General features: G+C 39.0%; 1 protein-coding gene across 1 annotated transcript; it reads left to right on the top strand.

The window, feature by feature from the left end:
* Positions 1 to 3,801: 3,801 nt before the first annotated feature.
* socs9 (suppressor of cytokine signaling 9) lies at positions 3,802 to 6,294 on the top strand. Its single transcript, XM_086080976.1, has 2 exons — positions 3,802 to 3,921; positions 4,637 to 6,294. Exon 2 carries the CDS (start codon positions 4,643 to 4,645, stop codon positions 6,152 to 6,154), a length of 1,512 nt encoding a protein of 503 aa, XP_085937102.1. The 5' UTR covers positions 3,802 to 3,921; positions 4,637 to 4,642; the 3' UTR covers positions 6,155 to 6,294.
* Positions 6,295 to 26,376: the final 20,082 nt, after the last annotated feature.

Below are 26,376 nucleotides of genomic sequence, written 5' to 3'. Positions count from 1 at the left end.
TCCCTTAACACTTACAACAATAAAGATATAAATAACAGGCAGAACACTGGACTGTTTTACAATACTTTGCCCTATAATATTTCTTTGACGAGAAAAAATCTGCTGATTTAAAGATATTGAACGCAGAAAAATTAAGTTCTAATCACTACTGCCAACTGTGGCCAAAAAGTGAAACTGCATTTTCCCTTCTTCACATAAACAACAATAACGATTAATCGGTCTGGCTCTAATTTTAACCGTTTGGGGCGTGTTTGTCAAAATACGATAAGTATTAAGAAATATAGCACACTTAACACGCTTTTTTGTTGTTGTTGCTGAAATTACCAAATTGTCCCGTTGTTATGAGCCAGCCCTCATCTCCCCTTCATACTGCTGGTCCAGTAATGATTTTCTTACGATCCCGATTCAACGTGGCTGCATCTAAAAAAGCTACTACAAACTGTGAAGCACCCACCAAAACTACAGGGATTCTATTTTCCCTCGTTGAGGCAGCACTTCAGCACCAAGCTGCCTACTTATCACGTCCAGACTGCAAATGAATGTCGCTTGGGTAATGCTACTACAGGCAAAATTAACTATTTTCAGAAATAGGCAAATAACAAAAGATTTAATGGTTGTTAAAAACTTCACATTTGGTGAACTATTTATACCCTCCATTAAAACGTCATGTTACTGTAAGATGGCTCATTTAGATAATCGGATGTAGTTGATAGCTATGCTTTCAGCTACATATTTTTTATATTCAATTTCAACTGGACACATTCTTATGTCGCAGAGCTAACTAATATGACCAATTTAAAATTTTGTTTGAAATTCAAATTTTGTCATTAACTCATTCACTGCCATTGACGGCTATCAATGTCAAAAATTTATTTGAACAATTTTTATTAATTTGTCACTTTTTCCACTTTTTGAGTATGAACCCCCCCCCCCCAAATTTTTTTTTTATTGTACATTTAGAACAGATATAAAATTTGTGATTAATCGTGAGTTCATTATTGAAGTAATGTAATTAATTACAATAAAACATTTTAATCGGTTGACGCGATTTAAAAAAGAAAAGAAAAGATCATTAAAAATTAGGGGCGTCAGGCAATTAATTTTTTTTTATTGTAATAAATCGCATGACTTAACTAGTTAACTCACGATTAATCACACATTTTATATCTGTTCTAAATGTACAATAAAAAAAATCTAGGTTTTCACACTCTTGTTAACAAAAGTGGAAAAAAAAAAGGTAAACTAATAGAAATAGTTAAAAAAAATTGACGTCTATAACCGTCAATGGCAGTGAATCAGTTAATTTGACTTTGGAGATTCCACTGTATACACAAACCAGTTTTTTTCCCCCAACTCTCCCTTGATATGGATAACTTATGCTTACTTTTTATAATCGCATGTTTTTTTTTTGCCACACTAATACAGCACTGTTGTAGATAAAAGGACGACACGGTGAGCGGACATCTTGCAACTAAAGTTGTGTGTATGCGCGCGTGCGCGCGTGTATGTGTAACGCCTGTTTACATCTTTCTAAGATAATGCCCATGTCATATTTTGTGGGGAAAAAACAAAAAAACCTTTTTTGTGTTTCTGTGGATCCTTTACATGTTGGCTTCATGATGTCGAGTTATATTGCAGTCATGGTTTTCTTCAGAGCAGGCTCTTGGATACATCTGACTTATTGGGGGAAAAAAAAAAAAAAAAGCATCACGCTCGTGCCCGACATGGACCTCAACACAGACAGCTGACATTTTTGGGACTTGTGTTACATATAGCTCGGATTGTCCTTTTCAGAAGCGGCGTGCTGCAGTAGAGTACGGTACGGTGGATTTGCATCATGACGCTGCAGCAGGGCATGACGACGCTTTTCTGAGCCACGCTTGATGAGTAATCTGTCACACACTACACAACAATACAAGGCCAAGGAGTACTCCCATGTTTACATTCCAGTGATGCACTTCCAAGCTGTGTGTTTCTGCGCTAGGACAGGGCTGCGGAACCTTGGGCCTATTGCTCATACTACGCATACAAACTTGAGGATTTGGGCTTTCAGGTTCAGGATGAATCAAAAGTTACCTTTAACTTAAAGTGACTGCTCAGCATTTGACTACTTTTTTGTTTTTAACTTAAGATATATTCTTGTTGGAACTTTGCTTTCAACTCCTTGTTCGAGAACAGCAAGCTGTGCAAAAAGTCCTGAAATGAACAGTTGGATTTGTTCTTTCAAAAGTTCAGAGCAGGTCAAATGAACTCATTTTTGCTTCATCCTGAAATTTCACCCAAAAGCCGATTAACTTTTTTTGTGAGTAGCATACATGCTAAACATTAACTCATTCACTGCCATTGACGGCTACAGACGTAAAAAAATCATTTAAACTATTTTTTTTATTAGTTTTACATTTTTTCCCACTTTTGTTAACAAAATATGCAAACCTAGATTTTTTTCTTGTATTAGAACAGATACAAAATTTGTGATTAATCGTGAGTTAACTAGTGAAGTCCTGCGATTAGTTACGTTTAAAAAATTTAATTGCCCGACTCCCCAAATTTTTTATAATTTTTTCTTTTAAAAAACATTATTAATTTATTTTATTTTAACAAATTTTAATCGGGAGTTAACTAGTGAAGTCATGCGATTAATTACGTTTAAAAATTGTAATCGTCCGACGCCCCTAATTTTTAATAAAAAATAAAAAAACATTTTTAATTTTTTTAAAAAATGTTTTAAAGAAAAGATTATTAAAAATTGGGGGCATCAGTCTATTAAAATTTATAATCGTAATTAATCGCATGACTTCACTAGTTAACTGGCAATTAATCACAAATTGTATATCTGTTTCTAAATGTACAAAAAAAACCCCTCAGTTCTCATACTCTTAACAAAAATTGAAAAAAAAAAGTTAAACTAATAGAAATAGTTCAAATGAATTTTTGACGTCTATAGCTGTCATTGGCAGTGAATGAGTTAATCGGCTCATATTTTACCATGAATTTAGGATGGGCCCCAGAGGTCTCAAATGGTTCCCTCACCCCTGCTCTAGTGTTTACAGTCACATTGAGCTCATCAATGTCGCTGCCAAGCTTGATTGATGAATTGAACACAACCGAGCTGTTGATTTTGTCTTAACACAATTTATATTTCATTCTAAAGACTTCCCAGACATTTTCTGTTTTATGAAATCCTGTGCATCCTGTGCTTGCTTTAGTTTTGTTGTCGTATTTTATTATTATTTTTTAAACTGTCAAGTCCTATTTGTGAATGGTCTGAAGTGCAGCATCCGTCGGATCATTGGCAGTCCAAATAAAGAGGTTCAGTTCTTTTTGCAACAGAATCAGTGGTTTGTTTTGTTGTCTTGACTTGGATCCACATTGCATATTTAAGTTATTCATACAGAGAAAACAAAAAGAGAAGCCAGAGGGAATTTTACACAAAAACATAAAAAAAAAAAAACATGGAAGCAGTACTAATAGTTTCTTGTTGGTAAAATTTAGTATTAATGTAATTGTTTGGTTTCCATTTCAAGATATAAAAACAAAGGTTTTGAATGACTAACTTTGGATTGATGTATATGGAATTTCACTAAAATATTACATTTATAAACTTTATTATTATTATTATTTTGCAAACAGACAACACAACTATCTCGAATATCAACACCAAAAGACAATCAATGCAACATCAATATCGTTGAAACAATCACAAGATGACATGAACAAATACAGATCAAAATAAATAACTAGTTTTTTCCCCTTCATTTTTAGTCGTACTACGTTTTACGTCATTGAAAGTACTTCCGGGTTGCACGACTTCCGTGTTTGTAATCTAGCTACCGAGAGCTAGCCACCTTTTGGCACCGTTATTAATTTACCCAAGATGAAGCCAAAGTCCTCTTAGTGCTGAATTTAATACGACCAGCAAAGGTACGTTCACACATTACGCTCTAATACGTCAACGCTTTTTTTTTTTTTTTTTTTAAATACATTTTTTAATCGATGAGCGTGTCGTGCTAGCAAATAGCTTCCTGGCCACTCACGGGACATTTTACCGTAACGATTGCTTTGTGTGGTTTCTACTTTTTCAAATTAGGAAGTGTGCTTATATAGTAACACGTCTCAGCAAGGATAAGAATCGAACAATTTAAATTAGAGTAACTCATCCAGGCTTTATGCTATTTTGTACAGTAAGGTTGAAAAAGGGCAGAAACTTTCTGAATTTTTGAAATATTCAAAGTTGGACTTTTACCTACATTTTATATACCGTTTTTCCAGTTCAGTGTGCTGGAGAGCTGCAGCCTATCCCAGGTGACCTTGGGCGAGAGGCATCAGACCAATCAGTCCTATGGACAATTTATTCCCCAATTAACATATTAGGAAGCCGGAATAGTCCATGAAAATTCCACGCAGAAAGGCTTGAGCCAATATTAAAAATGAGTACATCAGGGGGGGGGGAGCAAAATCACAAATCGTAGATTACTTTTTCAAAATTGTTGAGCCCTGCACTTATTTCCCATATTTCATAATACAGTACTTCCCATGTAACGTGACCAACTTTGAAAGCTCACAGAAGTTTCTAAGTTGTGCTAATTCATACTACTAATGTTGTGATCTGAGTCAGACTTTTTTTTTCTTGTCCTAGTTCACAATGTCACTACCAGAGGAGTCAGGGGCTCGTAGAAAAGAGCGCGAGAAGGGGTTGAGGCCCAAGGTGCGGCTGAGTCGTTCGGAGGAGAGACGAGGCACTGGCGGAGGGCACAGAGCTTCTCAGGGCAGGTGGAAAGGCTTCACCGCACACGAACCGGCAGCCGAGCGGCCTGTAAGTGACGGCTTTGAGTATGGGGACTTTTTAAAAGAGTTGGAGGGCAGGGACCAGTCCACAGGCAGCTCGTCCTCCTCCCAGAGAGCAGCGTGCCGATGTCACGGTAAGGAAGCCTCAGAAGAAGCGACGTCCAGTCTGGCTTTGGGAGCAGAGTCGGCGGTCAGCGAAGGCAGCGGCAGTCGCACGCTCCGGCAAAAAATCCAAGACGCAGTGGGGCAGTGCTTCCCCATGAAGACGCACAGCATGGCGAGCGCGCCGTCGCTCCCACAGATGTTGTCCCTGTCGGCAGGTTGCGCATCATCCAGGCGGAAGATCCACCTGAGCGAGCTGATGCTGGACAGCTGCCCGTTCGCGGCGGGGTCGGAGCTGGCTCAGAAGTGGCATCTCATAAAGCAGCACACGGCGCTGGACTCGCCGGCCAACGGCCTGGTGGACGACGTGGACGACCGTCTGAGGGAGCGGCGGCGCATCAGCATCGAGCACGGCGTGGAGCCGCCGGCCAACGCTGAGATCCACACTCTGGAGCTGACGTCCCAGGCTGGCGCCGCGCTCCACAGGCGCCGCGGCCCCAAGCTGGCGCATGCTGCGGCGGATGCGGCCGAAGCTGAGCAGAAGCAGCTTCTCCTCCAGCGGCAGCACCAGCTCCTTTTGCAGAGCTGTTTGGACACTCTCGATGAGGTGGTGGCGTCCTCTTGCTCCTCCTCCTCCTCCTCCTCCTCCTCCTCCTCTTCCTCCTGCGACGTTAGAGCCGCCCTTCCGGACGACCCGGAATCGACCCCGAGAGCCGCACCTCCCCACGCCGGCCCGCACGTCCACACTCAGATCGACTACATCCACTGTTTGGTCCCCGACCTTCTGCAGATCACCAACCTGCCTTGCTACTGGGGCGTCATGGACCGCTACGAGGCGGAGGGTCACCTGGACGGCAAGCCCGAGGGCACCTTCCTGTTGCGAGACTCGGCCCAGGAGGACTACCTGTTCTCGGTCAGCTTCCGCCGCTACGGCCGCTCGCTGCACGCCCGCGTCGACCAGTGGAACCACAACTTCAGCTTCGACGTGCGAGACCCCAGCGTCTTCCACGCGCCCACCGTCACGGCCCTGGTGGAGCACTACAAGGACCCCAGCTCGTGCATGTTCTTCGAGCCGCTGCTGTCCTTCCCCATGCACCGCACGCAGCCCTTCAGCCTGCAGAGGCTGTGCCGCGCCGTCGTCAGCAGCTGCACCACCTACGACGGCATCAACGCGCTGCCCGTGCCCAACGCCTTGAAGAAGCAGCTCAAAGAGTATCACTACAAGCAGAGGGTACACATTCACAGGCTGGACACGTGGTGGGAATGACCGTCGACGATGACAGCTCGCCAGGCTGGACTTAATTTATTTGGACTGTATATCCTGCTGCTGTGTACATCCTAAGTACACTGACAAGACCGTATGTAAGCCTACTGGTTATTTCTGCGATAATAAACCTACTGAATTTATATCTGTGCTGTAAAGAGCTTTGCTTATAATATGTTTTAAAATCTCATTTAAAAAATAAATACAATTTGGGCTGGATATCAATTCAAATTTCCTCAATCGATTTGATTTCGGTTTGATTCACGTCACTTTAATCCAATATTGATAAATTATTTAACATCAATTCTTAATTAAATATAAATAAAAACTCCACAAACAAACTCCCAATTAAATTTTGTAGAAGCAATAACTGGTTAAATGATTTAGTTTATTAATAAAAATAACACGTTATAATCACAAACAGACATCAACAATATGTTTATAATTCTAATTCAATAATTTTAAATATAAATTTAAAAGATTCTGAATTGTCTTAAAGTGCAATAAGATCGATCTTAAATACATGTAAGAAAGTACTTTTCAAGAAAACAGTAAGATACAAATTGGCCTTTAAAGTTCTATTTTCTTATCAATTGATGAGAAAAAGCTATTAAAATAATCGATTCATGGCTTTATGAATCAATACCAGGCTCAAAAAGGAAAATCGAATCAATATCGATTCTTCGATTAAAAAACAACAACCCCCGCCCTATTAAAAATATATATCAATGGTAAGATGATCTTGAAAGACATGCATATTAAATTGCAATGGGGGTAATAACAATCACGATATTTTTCAAAATGACTTCAAAGCTAGTAGAATCACAAAATTTGTGACGGCCAACCAGCTAAAATTATAATGAATGACATGCAAATGAGGTATCAATTATATATATACAACGGTTAAGAAGTTTTTTTTTTAACTGTGGTTCTCTACTTACAACATTACGTTTAATGGCACTATTTTAATGAGTTCAAGTCCGACTCATCCTCACTTTGTCTCAACAAGCTCCCGCTGTGCTTGCTTGCCTTAAGTGCTCATTTCAAGATCCTTGTCGCTGACACCTCCTGAATGTTCTTAAATATGGGGCGGAAAAAAAAGCATTTTGAAGAAAATCTAAAGAATATACGCTCACCAAGTCACCAGCAGCAAACACTTCATGCTTCTTGAAGTTGCTTAATCACTTCTAAACGATGTTTTAAAAGTTTGTATGGGATGAAACGGGCATGCTGTGAAGTAATGATGTTACAGATCTCAAGTCATTACAGGTCAAATAACTTTGGTCCAACCTGTGAGTTTAGTTCGCCTCATAACTGAAATCACTCCTCGCTCAGATCATCCCTATTAAAATGAATGGACATGTCATTAATCTGTTCCAGCCTCCCAAAACAAACATCACATTTTGTCTTGAGAAAATAGCACTCTATAATATCGTACTGGAGCTGGGCGTCATCTGCGAAGCAATGAAAGGGAATATTACATTTATGGAAAATAGCCGAGGGGTTGGCGCTAGATGGTGAAAAGCAGGGGCTCCAGGACAGAGCCCTGGGGCACACCTGGAGTGACTGTGGAGGGGACTGATGAAAAGAACTTCAGCTGGGAGGATGAGGGATGGGGAGTGAACTGGAATCAGCTGCGACGAGGAGATCGTTGGGGGTTTTCATGAGAGCAGTTTTATTACTTTACAGCGGACAAAAACTGGACAGGAAAGGCAATTATGTAATAAGTGAGAGTGCAGTTATTTAAGTATTTTAAATTTAATTTTGGACATGTACGGTAGATTGATACAACGGCGTATTAGGGCCATGTTCAAAAATGTTTTTTTAGAGGGAAACTGCGACAAAGTGGCCAATTTGCAAGAATTTTTTATATTTTTTTTAAACTAGAAATAAATTCACGGATTTGTGACATTATAAAGTGGCAAGTATGCAAGAAAAACACAAATTTATGAGAAATAATAAACTTGCAGATTTATGACAGTGGCAAATTTGCGGGAAAACCCCCCTAAAAAGTTTACAAGCAATAAGCTTGAGGAAGTTTGCAAGAATAAAAAAAAAACGAATTTATGAGAAATAATAAACTTGCAGATTTATGACATAAAGTGGCAAATTTGCGAGAAAACCCCCGAAAAAGTTTACGAGGAATAAAGTGGCGGAAATGTGACATTATAATGTGGCAAAATTGCTAGATAAAAACCTTACGAATTTATGAGATATAATAAACTTGCAGATTTATGACAAAGTGGCAAATTTGCGGGAAAAAACTAAAACGTTTGCGATCAATACGCTCGCGGATTTATGACAAAGTGGCAAATTGGCAAGTAAAACAACACAAATTTATGAGAAATAATAAACTTGCAGATTTATGACAAAGTGGCAAATTTGCGACAAAAAACATAAGCAAATTTGCGAGAAATCCCCCCCCCCCAAATTATTTTTTTACGAGAAATAAGCTTGCATGGATTTGGGACATTATAAAGTGGAAAATTTGCAAGATAAAAATCCTCACAAATTGATGAGAAATAAACTTGCAGTTTCTGACATAAAGTGGCAAATTTGCGAGAAAAAAACTCGCGGGAAATTGTGACATTTTTCACACTTGGGAGTAGTGACTTGACATAAACATCCAAGTAGGCTGTATGTGTATTTCTCACACAGTTTTTTCCCCCCTTGCACCTGTGAGTTTATTTCTTGTAAATGTGTGAGTTTTTCTTCTTTGCAAATTTTCCATTTTATGTCACAAATCTCATAAAAATGTGAGTTTTTTTCTCTCAATATTAGCCCCCCTCTAAAAATATATATATTTATAGTCGTATATTGGAAATGGGGCGGAGTTTTTCGTAATTGTTGGGGTCTGAACAAGGTTTTCCCCAGATACGGTTAATGGTAATGAACCACAGTAACAGATTATAATTTTTTTTGCAGCAGCTGTATTGCAGTGAGCACAGCAGGGGGCTGTATGGAGCCAAGTTCTGTGTTGTCCTGGATGTGTGTGCCTGCTGCTGCTGCTGGCAACAGTGTGGCACTCATCGTGCAGGTATTAGAGCCCCTGAGGGAAGAAAGAGGCATTTCTTCCTGGATCAATGGGCCCAGAGGGGACAGCAGCTTTGAACCCCCCCCCCCCAACCCCCCTTCCTCTTTCCCCACAGCAGTGAGGGTAGAGATTCTCCTCTGAGTTTAATCCCCACATCTGAGCGTCAGGGGGGTGGAGAATAAGTTTGGAATGTTCACAACACCTGGGGACAATCACACTGCCAAGTCGCCCGGCGGGTCTGCGTGTCCCAACAAATGCTGCAAATGGATTCAGGCTGGCACTGGACCAACTCCACTAGGTTTGGTTGACTTTTCGTGTAGACCCCTATCCACCAGTTGTGACTCCACTGTAGGGGCACGGGTTGCAGTCCAGCAACACACCAGAGCCACTAGATGGTGCTGTTTCTGCCTCGAAAAATGAATAGAGTCGACGCCATACCTCTTAATTGGTTCTTGCTGAATCATAAGCGGGTGGTGGCTGTAATAGCCTTTGCATAAACTTCAGCATCAAGGGGTTGGAGGTAGATGATGAAAAGCAGGGGCCCCTGGGATAGAGCCCTGGGGAACACCTGGAGTGACTGTGGAGGGGATTTATGAAAAAGTAAAAACGCTGTCACAATTTGGCTTTAGCCATAAATGCTTCCACTCAACTGCGGGTAGACAAGCTGACAGTTGAGAAGAAGGTTTTTGTTTTTTTGACCCCCCCCCCCAAAAAAAAAACGTCACGTTTGTTCAACCATTCAGTTCCTTTATACTCTGCATCTGTTGTATGCGCATTGTATTTGTTTGTATTGCCTGTGTGATTTATAACAATGAAGTTGGAACAGGATTAACAGAAAAATAATAATAAGCACTTTAGGGTATTGGTGCCCCACCATTGTTTCGGCATACACATTCCACTGATGTAGTCTGTGAACTCAGTTTCTGCAGCGCACAGTGTATGTAGGCCATTAATTCAGGTGAGAGTGTGTGAAACAGATTTCCCGTTCCTGCAAAGATGGTTACATCGAGACATGTTTTCCTCTGATCCGCCCACCGAGCAGGCCAATATTTCCGTGACAGAGGAAACACTGCAGATGAAAGAGAGTTTCACCCCCATTTCTTTCTTTTTTTGGATGGCAAATGAGGCTGGCTGAATTTCTCCTTTTTTGAAAGCTAATAGGAACATACCTGCCTATTTTCGTCAAACCTTTCAAACAGAGCACTTCTTGTCAAAGGCAGGTTAAGTCATTCCCGGCGTATACAATTTTCATTTCTTGAAAGTCTTCTCGAGTCCCTCTTGGAGGTACAAAGTTACACAGACTTGATGGGAATGTTTGTTTGCCTAAAAGTATGCTTTTGACCAAATATTCTCATTCCCGTGTTAGGTTGTGAGGCATGTCTTGAACAGTATTACTTATACAGATATCTATCTAGCTACTTAGTTATCTAACTAGCTGCCTAGCTAGCTATCTTGCTACCTACAGTATCTAGCTAGCTACTGTATACAGTATGTGAATATGATGATTCATACATCTTGATATATGGAGTGCGATATGATTCAAAGACAATTTTTTTTAATACAATAATTGTACAATGTGGCATTTCCTTTATAGATTAGTTTTAAAAAAATGATTTTTTTTTACCTATCACTATAAATTTAAAATTGGAACAATTCAATTCAACTTGACTTTTAATCTATCGTTTCTCTAGCCAGCTGCGTGGACAGGTTGTTGATGGAATAATGTCTTGTCCACGCAAGTACGCCACATCGAGTGACGGGATTTCAGCGTGAATAACGCGAGGCGACCCTTATTCCACGGCTAATCCCATAAAGTCATTACCCGCTGCTTAATGGAAACAGTCGGGATGTGTCATCGACAAATGCTAACAGCTTCCCGTATGAGGCTTTGTAAATGATCCTATCGTTGTACTTGTAATGTATCATAATATGTTTGCCGTAATGGGGGCTACAGATATAATTATAGATAAGAGTTGTTTGTTTTGAGAACAATGGTCGTTTGTTATCAGCTTCCACCCCAGCTACTAAAAAGGGCCACATGTGTCATTAATTGAAAAAATAAAAATAAAAAATCGGTGAGAAAATGTATGTAAAGCAGGAACTCAAGTTTAAAAAGTGCTACTGTTCATCTATCTAAAATATCTTTAAATGTTTGTCTATCTGGAAAAAAGACAATCGACACCATGCCCCTAATAAAAAGCAGTGGCTTCCTGTTTTGAGTTTTTGCAAATGATCCAATCGCCGTACTTGTAATGTATCATAATGTGTTTGCCATAATGAGGGCTACCGATATAATTGTAGATAAGCGTTGTTTGTTTTGAGAACCAGCATTCCCCTCGACTGCTAAAAAAAAAGGCCCAGCTGTGTCATTAATGAAACGAAAAGAAAAAAAACTGTGAGAAAATGCGTAAATGATCAATTAAATTGCTCCGCGCTGGCTCTCTGTGCCCAATTACTCACTTACAAATCGTTGCATTCACTGACCACAAATGCTATGTGACATGAGCTCACGCTGACAGTAAGTGGCATTTCCAAGTCAAAACAATTCTGAGTACGATGTCATGAGGAATCATTCTGCGGGTGTTCATTTATTACAGAAATAGCGGCTAAACCAGCATTTACATACATTTTTGACATGATCTAAATAACAGGAGAAACAAGATATAATAAAGAAATATTCTCTCACTGGAGGTTTACTGCTGAAGATCAAATTATGTATCTTGTGCTGGTTTTACTTTGGCAAAATCGAAATGTTTGTTTGACCTATTTTGACCTTGTTGATATAAAATGTACAAGAGAAGAACAGAAAAATGAAAAGACATTTGAAGGAATGACTCAAGACATAATACTTAAAACTTACCCACTGTTTTTTTCATTATAAAAAGACAAACAAAAAACAAGAAAAAAGGTCTACCTTTTAAATGTCATTTTATTTAGCTTTTTTTTTTCAAGCTAATAAAGTAAACTTAGCATTTAACATTTTACCATTAGAGAAACAATAAATAATAAAATGTAATGTTAATTTGATCAAATTGAAATGAAAATACATGCAAATATAGAAATACAGCCATTAACTCATTCACTGCCATTGACAGCTATAGACGTAAAAAAATAATTTGAACTATTTTTATGAGTTTAACATTTTTTCCCATTTTTGTTAACGAGTATGAAAACCAATTTTTTTTAGAATATATATATTTTTAACATTTAGAACAGATATAAAATTTGTGATTAATTGTGAGTTAACTAGTGAAGTCATGCGATTAATTACGATTACAAATTTGCCCCTGATGCCCCTAATTTTTAATAATCTTTTCTTTAAAAAAAAAAAAAAAATATTATGTTTTTTATTTTATTTTAAGAAAAGATTATAAAAAATTAGGGGCGTCTGGTGATTAAAATTTTTAAACGTAATTAATCGCATTACTTCACTAGTTAACTCACAATTAATCACAAATCTGTTCTAATACAAAAACATTTCTATGTTTTCATACTTTTGTTAATAAAAGTGGGAACATTTTTTAAACTAATAGAAATAGTTCAAATGAATTTTTGACGTCTATAGCCGTCGATGGCAGTGAATGAGTTAAGTTGGGAAGCTAATAAACTCTTCTTTCTTACATTAGAAGAGATGCAAATACAATTTAAAATGTATTTAAATTAGTTCATTATTACCATGACAGAAACAACTGATAAAAAGAGAACATTTTCTTGAAATCGACACAAAATAAACAAACAAAATTGGGCAGTTATCTTAAATTGCTCTCAATTAGTCACAAAGAGCAATTAATGGCAGGTGTGTTGCATAGCGACTGTCAGGAAGCGAGCTGGCCAATCATAGAAGGAGTAGGGTGAGGCTAAGGAAGAACCAGGTGTATCTTCTAATGAGGGCCATGAAGTCTCACAACGGTGGACCCCGTGGAGGGGATACTGCCACGCAACAGAGAAGCATATACAATAAGGATATCCGTGTTAATTATCCGTCCAATATGAAGGTAAGAAGAAAAAAAAAAGGGGGATGTGTTTAAACTTTGGAGAGGTTAGGACCTACGCTTGATTAAATGAAGCTAAAGCTAACTGACTCCATTTGACCCAGTCCTGTTCAGTTTGTCAGGATCGTTGCATGTATTGCGCGTTGGTGTTAACCCTTTGGCAAGATGGCTAATGTGTAAAATAGACCTTCACTAATGTCTACATTTAAGCTGACAATTGCTTTGCGCTTTGCCCCCGTTGACCTACTGCTAACGCCGAGTGAAGCGGTTTAATGAAGGGCTGCTTGACGCTCCATAGTGGAAAGTGAGACTGCAATAGCATCGTAGCAATCGCTAACATTTGATGTTATTATTTTAACTCATTCACTGCTATAAATTCATTTGAACTATTTCTATTAGTTTAACATTTTTTCCCCACTTTTGTTAACAAGAGTATGAAAACCTAGATTTGTTTTATTGTACATTTAGAACAGATATAAAATTTGTTATTTATTGTGAGTTAACTAGAGTCATGCGATAATTCATTTGAACTATTTCTATTAGTTTAAAAATGTTCCCCCACTTTTGTTAACAAGAGTATGAAAAACAAATTTTTATTTATTTATTGTACATTTAGAACAGATATAAAATTTGTGATTACTTGTGAGTTAACTAGTGGAGCCATGCGATTAATTACAATAAAAAAAAATAATCGCCTGACGCCCTCTTTTCTTTTTTTTTAATCTTTGAAAAAAAACTAGTGAAGTCAGATTCAGAATATTTATTGTCATTGTCACAAGGGAACAACGAAACTTTGTTTAAAGCATCCATACAGCAGTGTTGCCTCAAAATAAATACCCATAAAATAAACAAGTCATGCGATTAATTACAAAAAGAAAAATTTTGATCGCCTGCCACCCCTAATTTTTAATGATCTTTTCTTTTTTAATCGTTTCTTAAAAAAACAAAGAACTATTGAAGTCATGGGATTAATTACGATTAAGAATTTTAATCGCCTGATGCCCCTAATTTTTAATAATCTTTTCTTTTTCGTAATCTCTAAAAAAGTAAAGATTACAAAAAAGAAAAGATTATTAAAAATTAGGGGCGTTAGGCGATTAAAAGTTTTAATTGTAATTAATCGCATGACTTCACTAGTTAACTCAGGATTAATCACAAATTTTATATCTGTTCTAAATGTACAATATTTATTTTTTCCTCCTAGGTTTCTATACTCTTGTTAACAAAAGTGGGAGGGAAAATGCTAAACTAATAGAAATACTTCAAATGAATTTTTGACGTCTATAGCAGTCAATGGCAGTGAATGAGTTAAATGTGGATTTTTGAGCTCTTCCACTGCTTTGTACCAGGTTTGGTAAACAACGAGCCTGTTGCTGGAAAGCTATCTTGCAGTTTTTCATCACATTATTGGTGAGAGAAATTCATCTAAATGAATGCAGTAATTATGACAAAAAGCTACATTTCTGTGGGCATTGATGTTTTCTACTGCAGAGTGCAAGCAATTATGGACTTGATGTTTATTAGAAAGGAGGTGTTTTATTCATACAACACTATCATTCAATTATAATTACAAATAAAATGTATTCTATTGTTTTGAAGCATTCATGAGAAGGCATGCCTTTTTGTACAAACAAATTGTTAAAATATATATGTCAAAACAATAACTATATTTAAAAAATGTTAAATTGTAACCTGACTGATTCACTTTCTTCCTTGTCTTAACAAATCTTGACAAGCTTTGCCAACAGTATCCCTTTTATGTCTTCAAAAAAACAACAACTTCGTAAACATCAACTTTACTGACTTCATGCCATCAGCCTCGTACGAAACATGGCTGGATCAGTTGTTATGAAGCTAATCATAGCCTAGCGCGAGCCACCCTATATCAGTTGGCAGATTAAAATTTTTATTTTTTTTACCACAACTGCTTGGAAAGTGTGGCTTGAAGAGGACCTTGTGGTGCGTACAGATTAGTGAGTGTGCGACATCTCTTCCTTCGTATATGCTTGTTCAAGGCCAGTCTGGGATTTATGTTGAAGTGGCTGCGTGGTGTGTGGGACTGTAAGTACCTGCAGTGTATATACAGTACCCGTGTGTGATTAGGTGCTTCGTTCGTCACAAATCAGTCTATTCCAATAAATCTTAGCCACAAGAGTCCTTCGGAGGAAAGGAAACTTGTAGCAACAGCACAATTGCCACGCAACAACCTGGCGATGAATGCAAGTGGATTATAAAGAGGCTGCGCTCAGGTTTTACAGGAAAATATAATGCGGGCACTGAATGAAGACAGAGGAATGTAAAAGTTGGCCATTTATTGGAAACGGTCCTTCGTTTAGAATTGAATTGGCCGGTGATTTGTTGGTGTGCGGCCAAAAGCGGCAAATGTTGTAATGTGTTGTACAGTATTACAAATTTTAAAAAGATTCAACATTTTGTTACCTTTCTTTTTTTTTTTCCCACTTTAAAGTCAATTTAGAGTGGACTAGTGGGACAATTCTCGTCTCAGCTTGGCCAGATATTTAAGATTCCTATGAGTGATTTGAATCGTTTCGGAGTTATCTGGATGACAAAACGTTTGCATATTCATAAAGAAGTAACATTGCCATTTTCGGACACAAGCTTGTTATCAAAATAAAACTGGATGGAGCAAAAAAAGCTGTGTCCAGAAGTTTCTTCATCATTCTCCATCTTCTTTACCCTGACAACGTCTGGAATTGTCAGGATGATTCCACCTCAAAGAAATTCGCTTGACAGTTAACCACAAGTCAGCTAGCTTAATGCTAATGCTAAATATTGACTTCAAAATGTTCATTGCCACTCCCAGTTGAAGTTTACTGACAAACCAAACAAAAAGAATTATACTTTGTGTATTTAAACAACCCCATAGCTTAGCAGTTAGCCACAAGCCAGCTAGCTTAATGCTAATGTTGTACGGGAGAGAGGGAGAATTGAATCACGTTCTAACTTCTAAATGCTAAAATATTTCCTTTTTTTCCCCCACAACTTAAAATAGTTCCATTCTTTTGTCAAGATTACCCATGGAACACCCAATTTCTTGTCAACCAGTTTTGAAGTCCCAGCCTCATCTCATGCATGCAAGCGTCACTACACTGCTAGAGGCCAACAGCGACTGGCTTTCATTACTATGACAACCAGAGGCAAAACGTGATTACTAGAGTGTCTTCTTGTTGAGGTATAGCAGAGCCAAAAGCACCCATAACGACAGTTGAATAATTTTTACTTGTGAAGGCTGCGCGTACACTACGCTCTGTCTCCGTCGCAGCTCCTCCCACGGTACCATCGCGGACAGTCCAAAAGCCCTGACGTTGTCCACTCTATAAAAATAAAAAAATTAAAATAAATAAATATGGGGCTGTAGCAAAAATGTAAACACCAAAGCGCCATGTGACCATACTAGCGGGCAAATAGCGCTGACATTCTCCTCAACAGAAATAATACTGTTGTACACACAGCCAAGAAACACTGACACACAATAAAAAACAAAATGGCTTTCAGATGAGGTTAATCAACTGTCATTTCCACGCAATCAATTCATTTTTATCTATTACTCCAAACATTGTGTGTACGGTCGAAACCCTGGAACATTTTGTGGATTATAGCTACCCATTTGAAAAATAATCCACATTGATTAAATAAGAAATTGTAAGCAGGAAATTACAAAGAAATAGCAACCCTCTTTGTGTTCATTTAGCTGCATTAAGAAACGCGGCACGCTTCATTTCTCATGTCGTCGCCAGGCTGAATGTGAGGTTATTCAGACTTAAATGCTAATGTGGCGCCAATTTGAAGCGTTGTGCTGAATAGTCTTATGATTGACAGCAGGAAGGCAGACAACATTATTATTATTATTATTATTATTATTTCAACATCTCTGTAATTGTGTTACTTGTTGTGTTGGTGTGTGTATACGTGCTCGTGTAAGCTGTACACAAAAGGGTGTCGAAACGCATCTTGAGGCAACCACGTTAAGCCAGAGCAGAGACTACCCGCGGTGCCGCGCCTGCACTTACTGCTCCCAATTAAAACCCAAACTATTTATTTGGGAAAACGACGGTGAAACGAGTACGGCCCCGTCCCGAAAAACAGCCCCGCGAGCTTGCGAGCGATGACAATCGGACAAACTTACCAACTGATTACATCTATTGGACAACTTTACGAAGCGTGACACAAACTTGGCCTGATGAGATTACGTTTGAACGCTTTTAATTTTTGGGGCTGCAAACTTTGAATTGGATTTTTGAGATCTATTATTTGATAGCCGTTTTGCATCCCTTGGGTCTAAACATTGTCGGGCTAATATATTTTGCAATTTTTTTTCCAATCCTGTTACTTGTTTGCGGATTTCAGAGTGTCCTTAAGATGAAATGATCTATTGATATTTTTTATAACTAAGATGGTAGGATTTGTGAAGCACACGCTGGTGTACTGCTGTTTTTCAATTTGATCCTTTTATATTTAGAGTGAACAAGTGTTTTTTTTAATTTTTTTATTTCCTGCTATGACTTTGGACTGCGCTAGTCTAGGAATGGAAGTCGGTCGTAAACTGAGGACTCCATTTTGTTGGATTTGAACGAGAGAGTTGGGTCCGGAAAGTATAGCCTATTGCTGGTATACAACAATGGAACATCGCGTGACTAAACCTGAAAACAAGTTAGCGGACTCTCTGTGTATTGTGCTAACGAGCATAACTATGCAGGGTCTAACATTAGCACCAAGACATCATAGATTGTGGCCACAAAAAAAAAAAGTTGAGCTGTCACCCATCCTCGCGTCTTTCCGTTGTTCGGGTGCTAGCGGAGAAACTTGGTGCTACGTGCTCCACCCCAGCTAGCTAGCAACGAGCTTCGGCTGGCTAGCTAGTGTGGCAAAACACGATACAGAGTGACTCCTTTGTCAGTAATCATCGCTTCCATGGTGACTAAAAAGCTTCTGACAAGTAATAATCTCACGAAGGGTCTAGAGATGATGATGATGATGATGATGAGCAGAGAGAAGCCATGCTAATTGCTAAGCTAATGAGACAAGGGTTTTTAAAAACCCGACTAAAAGCCCTGGGTTACTTCTTTCAAAACAGGAATTCTTGCTCATATAAACTCATTCGGATTATCTCGATCGATCGGGGCAATGTTTTGCCCTGTGCGCGCATGCTCGATGTTTTATTCTTCGTCGCTTATTTGATGCCCGGCAACAAAGAACCACAATTCTGAAGCGAGGAGGAAACAGACTACTATATTTAACGTGCTGAGTGACATAAATGTCTTTTATTGAACATATAGTAAGTTAAAAGCGTTTTTTTTTTACATAATTACATTGTCGCGGTCCAAACGGGGTATTCCAATCGAGCACAAATGAGCATGTAAACGGGAGTAACTCTTTACGCATGTAAACGTGTTACCTCGATTGTTTCAGAAACAAAATTCTGGCCTTAACCCGAATATTGAATGCATGTAAACAAAGTCAGCGTTAAAGATGAGAATAGCTGAATTTGATCAGCAAAATAGTCGGCAAATTAAACGGGGTCTGGGGAGAAAATAATACACAAATCATGCTACATGACACGAACTGCAAACAGAGCTTAATTTGTACATTAAGACGTATGTCAGCCGAGAGGCGGGGCCAACAAGGTAGTGTATTGAATCTAGCTACATTATTGCTAACGCTTGTGCTTAGTTATGAGCTCGTGACTTTGGCCTATGTAGCCACTGTAGGAACGGTTACACTATTTGGTTTGGTAGAATGTTTATTATTCAAACAAATCTAGGTTCGGGAGGCTTGGTATTGATATTTGGATAAATTGAAGGACATTTTCAGCAGTTTTCGTAGAAGTTTGCTTGCAAAGGGGCTAAGCGGCGCAACGACCCACCATATTATCCTGTGTAACCATATTGCCTGGCGCATGAATCGAGTCAGGCGTTAAGGGTTTTTGGGACTTGTGGGGGTGGGGGGTTAATAATTGAATTCCATTTGCGTTCCACTCTACTCTTTAATTGTACAAAGGATGGATTCAACTTGAAAGCTGCCGCCCAAGACAGTTTCTCCATCCATCCATGATTGCTTGCACAATATTTGACAGCAAAGATTTGGTTTGCAGTCACTAGGCAGCTCCACTCGCGCTCGGTCCCAGTAATTAGAGAGAGAGAGAGGAGGATGAGGATGAGGGATGGGCTGTGCTTAACCTTCACATCTCCTTGTTGTCGAAGCGATTCTCCTGCGCAACTTGTGCTTTGTTATGCAAGTTCCCTTGTGCTTCATCTACGCTCTTTTCCGAGGATTTGTTATTATTTTTATGCACGTTCGTATTCTAACAATGATATCTTCCCGATCGCAATGTCGGATTTGTCTACTCCCCAAGAAATCCCCCGCCCACCCCACCCCCCTCCCCCCCTGTGCTTATCAAGAGGACTTGTGTTTAATGAGTTGTAAGGCGTTATCTCCATATTAATGCCAAGGCTAATTTTGTATGCCAGCTGGGGGAGCGCTTGGCTCGCTGCCCCTCGACGTGCACGCCGGGGGAATCCCAAATTCCTGCTGTAAAAAGCTCCGCGGAGGTATGAATTGTCCTGTTATCGCTATCCCAACCAATGACAGAGTTGCTCCAGTTTGGGCTGAATGAAGCAAGGGACGATGATATGATTGGATCCTTAGAACTGACTAAAATAATCGAATTGTCAGAAATGCAAATAACACTTTCAAAACTATTTTTATAGTGACTTATTTTGACCCAGCAGATTGGGTGGATGGCCCACCTATGGGGAAAAAAAAGCCATCAGGTAGGGCATCCGGTGGAAATGTGCCTATCATGCGAATTACATAACCCCATTTCACACTGCACTTACTCAGTGTGAAGAGTCACACAGTAACGCGAAATGATCGGTTGCCAGCGTGCCCTTATTTCTAAGCGTTGACGTAGCAGCTTAACCGGAAATAAAAACGGAGATTTTGCTACTGGTTAGACCGCATCTCGACAAGTTGTATCTTCCATTGTGGTAGCAGAAAAAAAATAAAAAAATGGCTTGGAGGGAACTTGGGATTACGCCCATCCCAGTATGTTCAAAATGCTTCAGAATTCAATAAGAAACTTGATAAGCCGCAAGTAGCCTATGCAATTATTCGACTCTTAACAAATGGGCAAATGCAACAAAACATGGTTCCGCAGAATGCTATAACATTCGAAAAATATATATATGTGGCCCTAATACGCCATCGTACAATATTGACGGGGGGGAATTGCACTCAGATTATTTTTCAAAATGATTCAACCCTAATAGGTGAAAAATCACAGTAAAAATCAGTCAATGTCATTCCTTCACCCTGTTCCGCTTTTACTGGTGCAGTTGAATGCTCGTTTTCATTGTCGCAAATAAAGAAACGAATGTCCCATCCTGCGCCCCGCCTAAAGGCGCCGCAGCATCTCTAATAAAATCTGCTTTGTGCTAACACGCACACGCTGCAGAGATGCGACAGTGTCACTTGGATTGGTCTGATAGCGTCTGACGTGCGCATTATGTCCGTATTGGTCGCTCATATCGCTCCAGAGAAAATATGATTTGGACCATGGCGCTCCTCAGAAATGAAGAGACGGCCGCTGGAGTTACTCGCCGCATGCCAATCGGCCGCAGTGCTACAGCTTTTGATTTTTGTCCCAATAATTACATTACAGTGAAACATAGATCCTGCAGTGCAATTATCCAGGTGCACTTGATTGATAAACAAACTAATAGGCTGACCCCCCCCCCCCACCCCCACCCCATCTAATCTGTGTGCAAGAAGAGAATGAATTTCAAAGGTCACCCCCTGGCGCCGGCATAATGAATATGTCACTTCGTTGTGTGTTTGTCGAGGCTGCGGCCAGAATATACAAGTGTCACGACAAATATTCATCTTGAATACTCTAGCATGAAATTATATTCTCACCCCATTAGTTTTGCTGGGTTATTTTTCTTTCATTTTTTTTTTTTTTTTCATAGGAGGCGATGTTGCTAAACGTAAATTGCGCTACTCGGAGAATGAAGAGCGGCCTCTCTTTCCGCCTGCCTTCCAGAGCAGAATTTAATAATAGCGCCATGCAGCATTAATTCATAATCAGCAGTGCGACACCAGCAAGCCCTTTTTGCTGATATAAATAATTGTGCTGGTACATGCGCCCAAGGTAAGGACACAGTAAATCACAGGCAGTCTGCGGCAAAATGCCAAATGGAATTCTTTGACACGCGTTGTGAGCCCGCCAGAATACTTAAAAGTCATTCAACACGTGCCAATTATTTTTTTTTTACTCATTATACATGCGGGATTGGATGTTGACTCTGTGTGAAGACGGGAATGACTGTGATGCGTTAATTTAAAGGCTGCTGACATTTTTGCATTTGAAAGAATCCTCATGATCAGATTTGATGACAGAAGTGCTTGATGGTGTTAAATGGAATTTCGTATGTTGCATTTTAATTGCGGCCTAATGCAGTCTGGCTCAGATCTGGATCAACCTTGGTTTGATAGTAGCGCTATTGAGATTATTATTAATTTTTTTTTTTTAAATCAAATTGGATAAATTGAACAGCGATACATGATCAGAAGATAGACCTAGGTTTAAAATGTTATCACAATTTATTCAAATAAGTCAGATCAAAAGTAAATTTTAATTCATCCAAAATGCACAATTGGGATCAAATCCGGATCATATTCAGATTGACAAGACTGATTGTGCATACACATAGCACAATTGACAAAATCTCATAGTGGCATCTAGATTAGAATCAGAAGAACTTTTCATTTGCAGCCAAATGCATGATCTGGATTAGATCCAGATCACATTTGGTGTAACATTAGAAGCTTTTGAGCCCCCCGCATTCGAAAGCTTATTTTCATTAAATTAGATCAAATGTATCTAATACCTTGCACAGTAGAGAGTCAGAACATGTTCAGCAGTACAATATCTACACAATTTGTACAATCTGGATCTGATCCCGATCATCCTGGACGTTACAGCTTCTGTCCCTGCACACACATGGCACATTCCCTCAAATCAGATAAGATCTGATAAATAGTTTTGCATTTGCACATGTTCAGATACATTTTCCTTATTAAGTTTCTATCCATGCCAAATCTGCTCAATCAGGATCAAATCTGGATCATATTTAGTTTGACATGACAGTCTCTGATCGTGCAAACACATAGCACATTTTACAAAATCTCGTAGTAGCATCTGTTAAATTCGATTTAGGAGAATTTTTAATTGCAGCCAAAGGCATAATCTGGATTAGATCCAGATCACATCTGGTTTAACATTAGAGCGTTTGATCCTGCATTCAAAGGCTGATTTGAATTAAATTAGATACGATTTGCACCTTGCACAGAAGAGAGAGTCAGAACATGTTCAGCAATATTTACATGACTTTGTACATTGCGTTCAAGCACACAATCTGGATCTGATCCGGATCATCCTGGACGCTACAGCTTTTGACCCTGCACACACATGGCACATTCCTTCAGATAAGATAAGATCTGGTAGTTTTACATTTGGAACATGATCAAATACATTTTCCATAGTAAATTTCAATTCATGCCAAATCTGGAATCAATCCAGATCAATAAGTAGCTTTTGATGCCCATGTAGACGCGCGCAATGACGACGGCATTTGACGAATGCAAAGGTCGCTCAATATACTGTAAAATGTATCTCATTGCACCATATGGGTTTTGTCCCCTCCATCTCAAATGATCTTGACATTTTCCCAAAATAGAACACATGGACAGAGGAGAAGGGGACAAGTTGCGGTCCAAAGCTGGCCGCAGGGTCCGTCCCGGGAGAAGCAGGACTTTCAACATGAAATGGAGATGAGGCCATTCATCCTTGTCTCAGCATTCCTTTTTGTGAGGAGCTATGAAATTGTGGCAATCTGAGGGCCTCTCTGCGGAAAACTTTGGATTGGGTTCCATGCTGACCATGGACAACAAATGGTAGCACGAGGGAAATCCATGCTGAATGAAGCGCGCTTTCTCTGGTATCATTCCTCTTGCAGACATACTGTATTGTATGGCTGAAGAATTTTGAAAAAGAACCGTAATTGCGATCTCTCTCTCTCTCTTTCTCTTTTTCTCTCATTCTTTCTCTTTCTCTCTTTCTCTCATTCTTTCTTCATTCTTTCTCTCTCTCTCTATTTCTCTCATTCTTTCTCTGTCTCTCTTTCTCTCTTTCTCTCATTCTTTCTCTTTCTCTCATTCTCTTTCTCTCTCTTTCTCTCTTTCCCTCTTTCTTTCTCTCCTTTTCTCTTTTGCTCTCTCTCTCTCTCTCTCTCTCGCTATATATATATCTATATAGATAGATATAGATAACTATATAGATAGATATATATAGCTAGCCTACTTGCCAGCTGTAATAAAACATTGCAATGTCGATTTGCATTTAATTAATTGTTCAGCCCAAGTGCATTGTAATAACAATCAATGAGATGATGACTTCAGCCATCCCTAATAAACAGTCAAGGAAGTCAAACAGAAATCATCTCAGGCCTGTAAAGTTGCGACTGCACAAACGAGGCGTCTTGCAAACGGAAATAAGAATGCATGATTCATTGACGTGACGATTAATTTTCCATAAGGTTCCAAAAGGAAGGAGGCCTCATCCTACACTATGAGATTTATTTCTATAATTCATCTTATTCATGTTTTTACTTTGATCAGCATGTCTGTCAGCGGGGAATAAATTTATAATTTCATGCAAGTAATCCCTGAAATCGGGTGGGTAGCAATTAGTATTATCTTTTATTCTCCTCATTCATTCACATGAATGTTTAAACACCTGACACTAATGCAGACATTTTTACATTAGCCTGTTTGTGTTTATTTAATCCATTCCTCTAGAAGGTTCCAGTCTGAGTCACTTGGTGCCTGAGGGCTCATTGTCGCAGCAATAAACACCCCGTTGGGAGCTTTGGCAATGAGCTGACTCTCAGTGGGGTTTTTGCAATACTTTGAGCATATTACTAATAAACAAGCGCAGTTTGTTACGCACTCTCTATTCTAAATTGCCTGCAGTCTAAATCATTTGCTGTCATTTTTTGAGAAGGCCCCCTCTTAAGTATAGACGGCACAGACCGAGTCATCCCAACCAATAGAATAAACATGGTCGGAATGAATCGATTTAATTATCCCCATCGTCAAAATGTGGTCAATTTATTTTTTTTGGAGGGGGGGGGGGTAGGAGAGTCTCTTTCGTTCTTCGTTTGATGCCAGTGTTGTATTGAGAAGAATAATTTTGTCATTTACATTTTCTCAATGCAATTTGTCGCATGATTTTATATATATATATATATATATATTTATTTTTATTTTTTATTATTATTATTTTTTTTTATAAATTCCAGCAAATTCCTTTAAATGCATCCTTAAAACTAAACGTTATTTTTAACTTAAACTGTTGGGTGAAAAATTACCCGATATGGTTTAGTAACTTGGAACTTTTTAACTTAAGTGAATATAGGTTGTAGAAAGTTATTTTAACATGACTAAAGTGTTGGGTTAATAGCAACCCAAATATAGGATGTTATTTTTTTTTGTTTTTTTTTACTTTTACCTAAACTGTTGGGTTAAAAATATCCCAAAATGGTTTGGAAAGTGATCCTTAACACAGCAGTTTTAAAGGTGTACTTTGTAACAGTACAATTGCACACACCTTTGTGTGTTATAAGACTAATTGTACCTAAATTTACTTGTATTGCATCTGATTGTCTTGTTTTTGTTACATAGTGGGGCCAACATTTCGGGATTTCACAGAGTTGTGGGGCCCACCCGTCCACGTGGGGCCATTTTGCTGGGCCCCACAAATTTAGACCTCGTTTTGAGGGTCAAGACTTGGTTATAGAGTTTAGGTTTGAATTGGGTTATGGTTGAGGTTAGGGTTATAGGAGTAGGGGTAGGCAATAATTTTTTTTATGGTTAGGGGAAGGGGCTAGGAAATGCATTTTGTCAATGAGATGGCCCCACAAAGATAGTAAAACAAACCTGTGTGTGTTGTTTGGCCACTAACAAAGTGTGCGTTACGTCACACAGCACTAACAGAGTGGCGCTTGGCTTCCTTCTGGCGGTAATATAGTCCAACCTCACTCTCGTATTGTGTTAGGCAAGCGGACTCCTAAGTATCGACCGTGTTCTCGAGAGGTTTGTTCTTTTTGCCCCGGTGGATGTATTGTGTGCACACTGAATTTGAACTGCTTGTAATTAGGGACAAATCCAGGTGAGGTCAGTAATCCTGGTTGAGCTGTGGAAATCATGCAATTAAACCTAATTGGTCTGGAAATGATCTACAGTATTCAGCTGCGAAATATAATAATGGCAGCAGGTACGATTTAATCCGTGTAGCCCATTCATACAACAGAACAATATCTTTGTGTTCAACTAAACAGGCCTGCATTCCACACTAAGTACATTTGTGAGTTAATTGAGACGAGAATTTTTTTCCCCCCAGTATGTATGTATATCATTTTTTTTTATGAAAAAATAAAATTATGTAAACTGCCTTAAAAGTCAAAGTGAGGAAAAGTCATGATAATTTTGTTTTTTTTCATTTAATGATAACTTACTACATTCAAATCCCTTCTTCCCCCCACTAATTATAACTTTGTCTAGTCTAGTCTAAAGTGGAAGTCAACTGAAACATTTCTTGGCAATATGTTACATGTGACCTCACTAGTGTAAACATGACATTCTGATTAATATTGAATTTGTGGAATATGAATTATGAAGTAAAATCTGAGCTGTGATTGGTTGTTACCTGAGCAACTATGATGTCATTTTCAGTCGACAGCAAGTGGCAAAATGGCTGCCCCATGAGATGGATACAAATTTTTTTTTTGGGGCACACCCCTACTGGTTATCATGTGCCCCTTTTTTAGGGGGCTTTGAGCACCTGCCCCTCCAAAGGTCACTGCAAGCCCCTGGGCTGCATGGAACATATTATTGTCCCCAAAAATGCAGGGGGGGGGGGGGGTTGGTTGACTTGACTTCAGCATTCATCATTGTAACATATTGAAGCCTATTATTGAACCATTTAAATGAAACACCTCTCATGCCATATTTATGACATTTCTGCAGGAGTAATAAGTGATCAATGGTATGAAATGCAAGTCAATAAATACATTTCATTTCAGTACTCTTCATTCTTCAGCCGGATTTCATACTTGGCT

Source organism: Leptonotus elevatus, chromosome 7 (genome assembly GCF_054856555.1).
Source record: "Leptonotus elevatus isolate MCC_2025b chromosome 7, RoL_Lele_1.0, whole genome shotgun sequence".
Lineage (NCBI taxonomy): Eukaryota > Metazoa > Chordata > Actinopteri > Syngnathiformes > Syngnathidae > Leptonotus > Leptonotus elevatus.
Note: the sequence above shows the minus strand (reverse complement) of the source record. Positions and strands in the feature narration are given on the sequence as shown.